Below are 12,539 nucleotides of genomic sequence, written 5' to 3'. Positions count from 1 at the left end.
TTGCGAAGGAGCCTTCCAGCAGGTCGACCACCGACAGTGTCGTTTTGAAATCGGTGCAACCAGACACGTGGGGAACAAGTAATAGTATTGATTATGTAACGAAAGATGAACTCCTTACATGGATTCAGGATAAAGATAACGTATTGCAGAGAGACATAAAGTAAGTAACTTTTATTCTTTTCTACAATTAGATTTTTAAAGCAATTAAGTTTGGGATCAACACGTGTGGAATATGTCACACTGATGCATTCATTCCAGTGTTTTGCATTCAACAAGGTTTTGACACACAAAACGAGTAAATCAATTGAAGCAATTAAGGCAGAAAATGAGAATTATTACAGCCACATTGTGATGTGAAATATTTTATACCTCAATACCGGTACCTTAACCTAATTACGCACCCTTTGAACATTTATCCTGTCTGCATAACGTTCGCTTTGTCACGAGCGGGTAAGTTTGGACGGCTTGACACTCATGATAGACTGCTTTTTTTTTTTTTTTTTGCCCCTACCAATCTTCCGCCCCTTCTGCTTTGCATGTTGCATTCATGTGCAGGATTTTGGAGCCCAAGACATATCTCCTTCATCAATATTTTGTGTCATACTTATAACTGTTTACTGTTTGGCAGAGTTTCAACATATAGGAAGACATATATTAAAGTGTTGTATGCCAATTACCCTTCGTATTTCCTATGTACTTTATTTTTTAATTTAAGATTTATACATCTACTAAATGGACAAAGAAATTGGGCACCTGATCATTACGCTTGTTTATGGAGAAAATATATGCAAATATGGAGTTGATCTTTTTGGAGTTTCTCAAAGTGCTTTGTTATGTCAGTTACACATTTCGACAAGACTTGCAGGCTTGTCATATGCACTGTAGATCTCCCTAACGATTTCTGATTGTGTCAAGTTCAAATCTCTTTGTGCGCCAATTAAGTTGGAGAGACAGACAACCATTTACAGCAGGATTTTAAACTTGCGGCCCGCGGGCCAAATGTGACCCACAGGATGCTAGTTTGAGGTCCCTGCCTTGATCAGAAAGTTTCATGTTCGTGCAGCCCGGGCAAGTTTGATGTTGATGCTGTATGCGTTAGCACTACCTCCATGCTAAATCGTTAGGTCTGTCTCATTGAAAGGCCGACAGCTTCGAAGTACCCGGACTATAGCGGTAACGTGACCATGCCCACGGTGCGCCGCACAAACTTCAAAAACACGTGTAAACCACGGATGTAAACAACCCGCCACTGCTGCCTTCTCTAGTGTTGCTGAATATACATTTAAACAGTTGAACAACACACCAGTGTGACTGTCACCTGAGCCGGGTGCTCCGAAGCGCCAGACCTGACGTGACACTTGCACAGGAACGGAGAAAATGATGCTAGGACGCTAACACAAGCTAGTACTACAGTATTTCATACCCACAAGTGAAGTTTTAGGTATACGTGTCTGTGTTAGCGTTAGCTCCATGTTACCTACCAGCCGAACTTTTCAAACTTTATTAATTTTTTAATGTATTTCATTTAGTATTAAATGGCCACCACAAGCACTTTGTGTTTCCATGGATTCTGACCTTCATCTAATCACGAGCTGTGCCGTGTTCGACGTCATATGCAGGCGCGGGACACTGAGCTGATCTGCCACCAGCGGAAATTACGCTCTTTGATTTGTTTATTTATTTATATTTTTCATCTTATTTTGTGTAGAAAAATACAAATTAATATGTTTGAGAACAGTGGAATGTTTTATCAGAGCTTTTCTTGTGGAAAACCGGAATCACTGAAAAAGTGTAGGGTATAGCAAAAGCATGGAAAAATTTAGAAAAATGCATATGTATAAAATATAGTTTTTTTTTTCATTTTGTTTTTAATAAATTCATTTTTGGGGGAAAACCTGATGCGGCCCAGCCTCACCCAGACCCTAGCTCCAGCGGCCCCCGGGTAGATTGAGTTTGAAACCCCTGATTTACAGTCACATCGACACCTACCAATGTAGAGCCTCCATGTCAACTACACTGCATATAAGAATCAGAATCATCTTTATTGGTCAAGTATGTAGAACACACAAGGAGTGTACAGTACAGGCTACACGAGTATCATCATAAACAAGGACATGACAAAGAAGAAGCTGTAGTCAGGGATGGCCCCAGTTAAGGCCCTCTAGCATTTTATTTAATACTCTAAAATATATTTGTAAATTGTTTTCTTAGCCCTCCTACGTATCAGTCAATCCCTCCTTTAGCCACAGGAGAGAAAACGTTGTGGAGTCATGCCTGGGCGTAGTGCTGATTTCAAGTCTTCATTGCGTATGATCCTGCGTTATTATGATAATTTTTTTTACTTTGCCTCGAAATACAACTTCACTTGTCAATTTTTACATAAGTACTATACAGTAAGAATCAGAATGACACATGTCCCATTCATAGTTGCAAAATTGGGGTTATTTCTATGACTACTCACTCGGGGCGGGGTGGCCATTGGGAGTTTCGGGGAAATTTTCCCGACCGGCCGTGTGTTTACGGGCCATTCCTGGCCGTCACGTCCCAACTCTCTACCCCCTCCATCGATGAATATTTTTTGACACGTTACTGCTGCATCCCGTCATGACTAGGTTTTGCCGCATGACGGGTTGTCAACACCAACTTTTCAACGCAAACATCTCCTTAAACCCTAGTTTAATTTGTACTCTTAAATCAAGTTTAATTTAAATTCTGTTGCACCAGAACTTTGAACTCCAATTTAAACTGTGACCGAGAATTATTTTTAAACTGACAGTTGGGATGGTTTAACTTTCACAATGGCTGCATTTTTTTAGGTGTATAGAAGAAAAATAACAAAGTTTCTTGAAGACATTTAATAGAAAGTCTCAGTCCTTTTGAATTTATGGTGAAGAGGAATTTTTGGTGGGATACCAGTTTGGTAGACAGTTTTGGAGCTGAAATGGAAGACTGAATCAGCTGTCATCCATGGCAGTGACGGAAATGCGGCCGTCCCACTGATGCTACAACTGCGGCTTTGGTTTTTAAGTCTTTAAAGCAAGCTTTAATTGAGTGACGTCTCTTTTCTCTTTCACTCTGGTCGATCTGTTATGATTGTCGACCATTTTATTTCTCACCATGCTGTTGTCTGTTTTCTTGTCTTCTATTCTATCTCCGGTAATTTGGTCAGCAAGTTGTTGTCAAGGGAGGAAAAGTTTATGGTTCTCTGCCGAGGCATTAAAATGTAGCCGATCAAGTTAGCAATTAATGTTAGGCTAACGTTTTTGCTAGGTCGCAACAATGTAAGACCATATCTCACCGAGCAACAAAGGTCCGTGTGTATGTGTGCGCAAGGAGCAAACACCGCTCACCCATCATGGCGCTTATAATTTGATGGTAGCAAGAAAAACTGTTTGTGAGTGTCTGGCAAACGTCTTTGCAAGCTTGAATGAACCGTGATGAAAGAACACGTGTGCACACGCTTGCAAACCAAATCACTGCCGATCAGTGAGATACGGGCTGTAATCAAAATAAATCAAATAAAAATAAATGTAAATCAAATTAAATACATCCATATTTTTTTGAAAAGCACCTGTTGACAAAGGGGTTACAAAGTTGAACTAAATTCAATTAAACTGAGTTTTACTGAACTGAGATTAATTTTCATGGTGCCACCGAGCTCTGCTTAATTTTAAAACCACATTAACTCATTTTAAGCTTGATTTTACTCATTTAGAGATAATCTTTGATTACATTTAACCTTGGTGCAACCCATTTTATTTGTCTGTTTTGTGGTGTACAGTATTTGTTGAAAGTCTCTCCCTGATCGTACAATCTGCTGAACGGCTTCTCAATTGTTAGTTACACTAAAATCCTTGGATAAATCATATTCCCAAAACAGAGTGTCAATCTTGATTTAACTTTCAACACGTTTTTGTCAACATTCAAATAAGAGTAGAGTGAAAGCAGGGTTGATTAGCCAATAAAACAGAATTTGCGTGACATTTGATTGTGGACTCCGGTTGTTGTTAGACTTTTTGGCTTAGTCCCTTTTAGTCAGCGGTTGCCACAGACAACTCGCCTGATTACTCACATATCTTTGTTACAGGTTTTCCGCCCGATGACCTTCAAGTGCGTGGAACTCACTCTATGATAAATGTTTTTTCTGTCTATTTGTCAGCCCTGCGACTGATGGGTGATCAGTCCAGGATTCATCCTGTCCTTCACTCGCTCCGAGTCTGCTGGTAAATGCTTCGCCCTTGAGATAATGGAAGTATGGATAACTATCGAAGAAAATGCATCAGATGCAATTTTCATGAGAATGCAAATAGAATGTATAGGAACATCATTTCAAGGAGATGTAAGCAGGCCACTTATTTTGTTGCGTGTGCTCAGATATGAGGTTGATGCATTTTGATGAACGGCAGAATAGTGTAACGAAATTACTTTCTTATTTCATGTCCACCTCAATTTATTAGAGGCGCCCCCCCAGGAGAGAAAGTCCAATATGTGCTTGTGCTTTGTCGGGGAGATGAGCCAGGAGAGTAACGTACGCCTCCTTCCCTTTCACAATGTTGTACACGGTCACTACATTTTGATCAGGATGAAGACAACCTAAAAATGATGCCAAGGTTAATGTAAATTAAACTGACCTCAAAGTCAACAATCATAATTTACTTCAATCACAAGTCCTTCAAGTGAATGACATATCAAGCGTAGGCAGTTTGAATACAACCCTCGATTCAAGCGTTTGAACTTTGTGCTACTGTATTGCTTTACTACCACTGTGTTTTTCCTTTGAATGATCAGTTTACTCAACCAACACTCACTGTGGGAATTAAATCCATTCACCAAATAATTCCCCCTGGTGACGTGCTACCTCCAAACATGCTAGGAAAGATAATTAATTGATACACATTGATCCCTTTCTTCTCTTTCTTATGTTTCCATTTTTCTAGGTGACTGATTATGGGGTTCGAAATGAAGACCTGATGACTACATCAAATACAGACAAAAGCCACTAGCAAGTTTCTTAGAACAAAATAGTGTTCCATTCGTTTTAAATCAAATCGCATGAAATGAGAATCAGCTCTCAATACAAGGGAAGGAGCATGTCCCATGTCAATTTCTTTTAATTAAGTGATTCTAGACTTTATTAACTCACACTTGGAGAAAAAAAAACATCTCTGCTTTTCAAGCAGATATGACTGACAATGTGAGCTCCAGAGTTGACAAACTTGACACCCCAACTAATATTTCCCTGAGTCCCAGCCTTGCCATTTCCCAGTCCCTGGAGTATAAGACGGTGTCTGTCTTCTTGGTCCTGTTGGTGTGTAGTGTTGGCATTGTGGGAAATATCATGGTGGTCCTTGTTGTCCTGACCACCCGTCACATGAGGACACCAACTAATTGTTACCTGGTGAGCTTGGCCATAGCTGATCTAACTGTACTAGTAGCGGCTGGACTTCCGAACATCTCAGACAGTCTCACGGGAACCTGGGTGTTTGGGCACGCCGGCTGCTTGGGAATCACCTACCTGCAGTACTTGGGCATCAATGTGTCATCCTGCTCCATCACAGCCTTCACTGTGGAAAGGTGAGCATGACCAATTCACCTTTTGATGAAGCACATCAAAAACTGATTTTAACTTTCTGACATTTTATACAGGAATGCTATAAAGAAAAAAAAATGTAGAAAAAAAAAGACAAACACACATATGGAAACTAAAAACCACACAAAACAACTGCCAAACAAAAATGCCGCAAGAAATGCTGCACACGGCCAAATGCTGCAAACGCAGGTATAATGCAAACAAAAAACATCAATGCAAAAATAAAATAAATAAATGTAAACGCAAGAAAGAAATGCTGCAATCACAGCAACATAGTGGAATGAAACATGACAAACTATAAACAAATGCAAAAAAAAAGAAAAACGCTGCTTTTAGCATTTTTTTCTTACATTTATACAACTGCCAAACAAAAATGCCGCAAGAAATGCTGCACACGGCCAAATGCTGCAAACGCAGGTATAATGCAAACAAAAAACATCAATGCAAAAATAAAATAAATAAATGTAAACGCAAGAAAGAAATGCTGCAATCACAGCAACATAGTGGAATGAAACATGACAAACTATAAACAAATGCAAAAAAAAAGAAAAACGCTGCTTTTAGCATTTTTTTCTTACATTTATATTTTTTTCTTCTCCATTTATGTTTGTTTTTTTTTGTTTGCATCTATCCTGTGTTTGCAGTGTTCGGCCATTTGCAGCACGTTTGCCCATCAACCACCATAGTCTTAGGCGTCTGCAACTATTTCATCAAATAAAATAGCACAGTCATCAATCGCATTTTCTTTTCATTTCGTTTCACTGGTTGAGCCCAATCCTTTCTTACTGTCCGATAGTGAATGATAAATGAACAATGAATGACCAAGATGGCGCTGTAGATGATCGCCTCAGTACTCAGCTTTCAGTATTACCGCACTACTGGACACCTTACATTGTTTAATGACTCTCTCTACTTATGTGTTTGTTCTAAATCTCTGGTCCATCATACATTTAGGGGGCGTATGTCCTCCTTGGGAAGGTAATGGCCGACTTCTTGCTGTCGTCCTAGAGTGGCTCCAACTACCGGAGACAAATATCCCTCACATAACTTGGCCAATAAAAATGATTCCGATTCTGATAAGAGCATCACTAACAGTGTTACAGGCTTTGATGTTCCACGTTGAAAGGAAACGTCGGTGATATGAATGATTTGAAATGAGTAACATTACAGCAGCACGGTTGAAGAGTAGCACATTTGGTTTTGACTTTCGGTTTGAGCCTTCCTGTGTGGAGACTGGATGTTCATGAGATTTTAGTTGAATAGCGCTATTCTACCTGCAAAGTATTTAAAGTGCTTTGGGAAAGATTCCTCATTCATCTACTTGGTACTTATTGAATTTTTATCAGCACTTTTATTCTTTTCTCATCAATTTTCTTATGTATAACTTTCATTCTCATTCTTGTGCTCAGGTCGACTATCCTGACTCAAGGTCTTTTTCACTCAATTTTTGCCTTTTAGTGTTACTTCACCTTTCAGCTCCTTCCTTTTCTCGCTCCATTATCCTCCCAATCCTGCCATTTGCAGATATTTAATATATGTTTGCGCAAATTACTTCACCTCATACAACCGAGTTGATTATCATAGTCCGCAGATGTGGGCAGGAGTCACCCGCCCATACACACTCACCCGGGAGACTGACGAGAATCAAAATGCAAAAATACAGCAGTGGCAGATGGACAATTAGATTCATGACGTGCTCTGAGATTGATGGGTGCCCAACCGAGGTTGTACTTCTTGTCTTGCCAAAGGTCAGTCGGGATAGGCTCCAGGTCAGCTGTGACCATAATAAGGATACAATGTAAATCAAATGGATGGATGGGTGGATGGATAGAGTAACATTACATTTATAGCAAGGCCAACTATAACCTGTTGGGGGAAGAGCGGCCCCCTCTTCCCCGCGTGTTCGTTGAATTTCGGACGAGGAGAATGTTGGTAATCCAAATAAAGGCTGGAGGTGATGAACAGTTCCTTCGAAGGGTTTTAATTTAATTTCTGCAGTTTACAAATCGATTTGGGCTCCTGAGGGGTCCAGATTTCAATCAGGAAGCGTAGAAGAAACACATTCATGAGATTATATAGAGACAATATGGTAATGAGAGGCGGGGAGGTACGCCTCTCATGCAAATCCCAGAAACAAAGAAAGTAACATGTCATCTGACCCGGTGTGGCTGGAAGAAGTTGGGAACGGTGAGGTGAGACCAGACCACCACTACCCACCATTTGGTGTGATGGCAGGAACACAGATACTTGAGATAACAGTTCCTCTTTTGATGTTAAACATGTCCTATGGAGGGGGGGCCTCGAAGTGATGGGGGTCGAGGTGCACTAAAGGTGATCGTAAACACAGTGAGCAGGAAATACCTCCAACAACATTCTACATTCTTTGTTTCTTTCAAATCCAACTAACAGAGAGTAATAAAATACCTTAACAAACCTAAAAGTTGGTTTCTACAATGCTGTACTTAAGAGGCTGCATTTTTCCAAAGGCAATGTTTGATTCTTTTAAGGTAGAAGATTTAATATTGTGTATTAATATGGCGTGCCTTACCTATTTGGTCACGTATGCAGGTACATCGCAATCTGCCATCCAATGAAGGCTCAGACTGTGTGCACAGTGTCCAGGGCCAAGAAGATAATTGCAGGGGTTTGGATCGCCACCTGTATTTACTGCATATTATGGTTTTTCCTTGTGGATATACAGGTAACAGTAATAATGCCTTTTACAACACAAGTTGCCAATATATTGACAAGCAAGCATTAGCAACCTTTAAAACAAAATGGAATATGAAATGCAGAAAGGACAAGTGTTTGTGTTTGAAACACTACAAAATAATCGAGCGCTCAGCTTACATTATGTTTTCAAAACGTGTTCCCCATTGAACATACTTAGTAGTCCTCCAATCAATAGTGGTAACCTTTCGTGGGCGTAAAATGTTAAAGCGATCCTCTTTTGTACACCAGCTTGCTCAACAATAAGTGGATGTCAAACGGCATTTTGAGAGCATTATCAGTGTGCTGATGTAAAATGTGAATGAGCGTTCCAATGTTCACTCCACTCTATTTCTCCAACAAATGTGTGATCAGGTGAGCCTGGATGGACATGTTCAGTGTGGGTACAAGGTGAAGCGGGAGCTCTACCTGCCCATCTACCTCATCGACTTTGCTATTTTCTATGTCGTCCCATTACTTCTCGCTATCGTGCTCTACGGACTGATAGCACGGATTCTCTACCTCGGGTAATTACTGTTTCATTATTGACAATATCGGTAAACTACTGTTATTGTAGACATATCATTCATTTATATCAATAGTTCATATCATTCAAGTAAATCTTCTTCAACAGGTCCTCTTTAAGTATTTGCACAACACTGTTTTTTGCAACAATCACTGTTTCTCCATCTTTCAATGATGTTTATGATTGCAAAAGATGTGCTTCCTTTTCTCATAATTACTGGTACATAAATGTTGTATAAATAGTCTGTTTTTAAAATGCTTTTGATGTCTGATAGCATCACGTTAAAATCATGCCCCATGTTCCTAAGCCATAGAACATAATAGTTGTGGACATTACTGTTGGCAAATTCAATACTGTCTTGTGAGTTCAATTTAATTCAAATCAACAAACAGTGGAACAGTCGTGGAAATGCTGCATTGGGTCAGTTTGGAGTTGGTGTTCATATGTCCCACCAGACCTCTGCCAAACCAACCCGAAACCAGTGCTACCACTTTGCGCCAAACCTGTCGACAGGTCACAGAAACGGGGAAGAGAAGTCGACCACGCCACCCGAAGAGTGCACTGTCCTCCAGGAAACAGGTCTGTAAGTCATGTGCACATTTACACTTTACCCATCAACAACTTCTTCTTTCGCATTTGTCGTAAGACTTCTTTTTATTCATGAACTTTTTCTTGTACCCTAGTTCCCAGTTACAATCTGGCTTTGTGGGGGTCGCTAACATTATAAGGTTGAAACTACATACATCTTTTTTTTTTGTCCTTATGACAACTTGAGTTCTTTAGGTTTGGTAAAGTGAATTGAACACTCACAAGAGCACACGAGAGAACAGAAAACAAAGTTCTCGTCTTGTCTCAGCGGTAAGCAATGGTTTCATTTCCACAGGCTTCACTTGCCTCCAATCTGCAAACCGTCAACAAGTAAAATTGCAGCGTCAAATGCAACTGATATTGTCATTTGTGGGTGAAAATCAGAGGTTGCAAAAGTACTGACATTCTACACTTGAGTCAAAGTGGATAAAAATGAATGTGGAAAAAAAAAAGACAAAGATGAAAAACAGAAGTACTGATAAAGGTCTTTTACCTAAAGGGTGCATGTCAGTATTTATTATTCATTTTTCTCCTAATCTTTGGTGTCCTAAGCACTGTGCTTTTGGCATAAATAACAGTGCATGCCTACCTCGGTATGTCTGAGCTGGGTAAATGAATTCAGCCACTGCTTGTCAAAACCACTGGCTCGTGTGTTTTTGAGACGTTATGGAAAGAGGACCAAAACAGAATGTTTCAATGACGTACATATTGGCTTTGCGTGGTTATGCTGCTCATTGGAAACGGATTTATGCAGCCTCGCCTGACCGACTCGTCCTGTCCTGCATTCTGACCCTCGCTAGTGTTTCAGACCAAATTTCCATATGTTGTCACCACCATGAATTATTACATGTTAACTGCCCGTTGCATTAATTTCACTGCTCTGCTTCACCTGGACTCAACTTTCCTCCTCACCAGGTCACTTTTTAAAAAAGGGGCTAAAAATCATTTTAATAAACACGACATGCTAGGACGCAAAAAACCCCCCAAAAAAAAACAGGCAATATTTACCCGTTTTTGTCATTGGCCAGGGAAAATCAGGACGCCGACAGCGCTGACTGGCGTAGAAAAAACACAATTTGATGTTTTCTTCTTCGGTAGTTGCTTCAGGTCTTTTCTGTGCACTGCTGCGCTGTTGCTACAGTGCTTCCATAGTGAAACATTTATATTTGTGCACGCAAACACTGTTTTTTTTCTTCTTTCTACCCCCAAATTTTGCTGCTGTAGACTGTAAATTTCCCCAGTGTGGGACAAATAAAGGATATCTTAATCTTAATCTTAGTGGCGCAACACTGCTACTGCAGTTAAAATACAAAGCTGCGGCTGAGGTACATTAATAATATTGATTGACTGAATAATATTGCCCCAATGTAGCACCACAAGGATCAGCAAAACTTCCATGGAAATGAACAAAAAATGTGGCCAAACCTGTTTGATTCTGACCATTCTATTTAATTAGGTCTTTACTGTAAGGCCTAAGTATTCATTATGCATCATTCATCATAAATAAAATAGTTATGAGCCCGCACACAGAACAAATTGAATTTTTATTTTCAGGCACCACTATATCGAATACCCTGCCTATGTTTTTAATCACCCTAAGAAATAAGTTGAACACACTTTTGGATGCCACCAGAAATTGTGACTACTCAAAATATGAAAAACGTGTTACGTACAATCATTGTAAGGCTCCAGCAAGCCTGCGACCCTTGTGAGGATAAGAGGTTCCGCTTGTGGTTGGATGGCTGTTTACATAATATTACTGCTGCAGAGCATGTGTGCGTTGTAGGCCCGCTCACGTGTGAGTCCATTTTCTTAACTCAATAAACGTGCTTGATCACACATTGTTTTTCGTGGAAACAATAATTGATGGGTTTACTGTCTTCTGACTATATTTAGCACAACAATGGCTACATTTCTCACATCATGGAAACAGCTGAATCATTGTTTTTCTGCAGGTGCTGGCAAGCATTCTTGCCATTTCAAGGCATTCACTCATTGTTCCTGTCATACAACATAGTGATAATAGTATTTTGTGAGAGCAGTATTCTGCTCAGTTCAACTTTGCTCATAATTTTGCAAACAGTAATAAGGCTCTCGAACAACACTAGGACAGATTAGTCACAGGTTTTGTAAGTATAGCTTGAGTATTTGTCGAATAATTGCTTTAGTAAACCACTGGTGGATAAATAGATACTGTGTGTTATGTCATCTCAAACAAACATGCTAATGGCATCAAGGTGTAGTAAAGTTTTTTTGCCGTTCCCAGTGGAAACATTTGGAACGAGAAAAAAAGGTGCATTCCTTTCTACGTATACAAGTTTCTTTCGAATGTGCGCCAAAATGCTTTTTGCACTGCCAGACAGGGGCGTGCAAAGGGTGGGGGATGACGGGGCAGGAGTCCTCCGGGTGTCCACCTCCCCACCCTAACCATCTAAAAAACTTCAGGGGTCTAAGAATTAGGTGCGTGTCACAGGCATCCGCTGTCCTTTGCACACCACTGCTTCCAAGAACTCAGATAAAAGCCATGAAGAAAACTACTTCCTCACTATTAACTCGACAATACTTATCTTGCTCATATACTGTATTTTGACTTTGTTTCATCTTTTGTCATATTCAAAGTAATGTGGTGAGCAGTGGCGGGCCGTGCATTTCAACCTTAGGCCTTCAGTGACGTCACATATTATGAACACAATACTGTATAGGCTCGTCAAGCAGCACTTAATTTCAGGAGCATTTAAAACCATCAAGTATGCATTCACAATTAAGAGCAGGAAACTACATTTACAGATTGTCAAAAATAAAAAGATGATTTAAAAATACGAAAGAAAATGCCACCCAAATTACGCTGTGTGATCTTAAACAAGTCTGTCCAATAAATTGCGCAATGTCGCAGTTTCATATAAGACACCAACCAAACAATAACAAAACAAACTATTCTTTGAAAATAAAGTTAACAGATCATTTGCATTTTGAGAAGAGGCTATACAACAGCAAATAACTGAAAATGTTGAGCAGCTGAGATTGAACGAACTTTCGTGCACGAAGGTGACTACAATGCGCCATTATAAATTGCAGGTGAGCAGATTTATTTGATACATTTTTGTATCTTTGTCATTTTATTTCGTT

At 39.8% G+C, this 12,539-nt stretch overlaps 1 protein-coding gene and 1 long non-coding RNA gene across 5 annotated transcripts in view; one reads left to right on the top strand and one right to left on the bottom strand.

The window, feature by feature from the left end:
• The window catches only part of trhr2 (thyrotropin releasing hormone receptor 2), a 23,142-nt gene continuing 10,603 nt past the window's right edge, over positions 1-12,539 (top strand). Inside the window, exons 1-6 of one of the 4 annotated variants that reach the window (XM_019878267.1) lie at positions 1-160; positions 4,160-4,223; positions 4,938-5,574; positions 8,159-8,291; positions 8,675-8,826; positions 9,281-9,404. In XM_019878267.1, the coding sequence (XP_019733826.1) occupies positions 5,183-5,574; positions 8,159-8,291; positions 8,675-8,826; positions 9,281-9,404 (801 nt within the window). In that variant the 5' untranslated portion in view covers positions 1-160; positions 4,160-4,223; positions 4,938-5,182. Of the gene's footprint in view, positions 161-4,159; positions 4,224-4,247; positions 4,340-4,937; positions 5,575-8,158; positions 8,292-8,674; positions 8,827-9,280; positions 9,405-9,708; positions 10,352-12,539 lie in introns of those variants that run through there. The other 3 variants (XM_019878269.1, XM_019878266.1, XM_019878268.1) reach the window with 3 other exon arrangements.
• Positions 5,286-7,433, bottom strand: LOC109520785 (uncharacterized). Its single transcript, XR_002169235.1, has 3 exons — positions 7,269-7,433; positions 5,516-5,593; positions 5,286-5,356 (listed from the first exon to the last, which is right to left on the bottom strand). It is a non-coding gene; the product is annotated as an uncharacterized LOC109520785 (long non-coding RNA).

The sequence above is a fragment of the Hippocampus comes genome, unplaced genomic scaffold (assembly GCF_001891065.2).
Source record: "Hippocampus comes isolate QL1 unplaced genomic scaffold, H_comes_QL1_v1.1 scaffold37, whole genome shotgun sequence".
NCBI lineage: Eukaryota > Metazoa > Chordata > Actinopteri > Syngnathiformes > Syngnathidae > Hippocampus > Hippocampus comes.
This window is presented reverse-complemented; position numbering and strand designations above follow the sequence as displayed.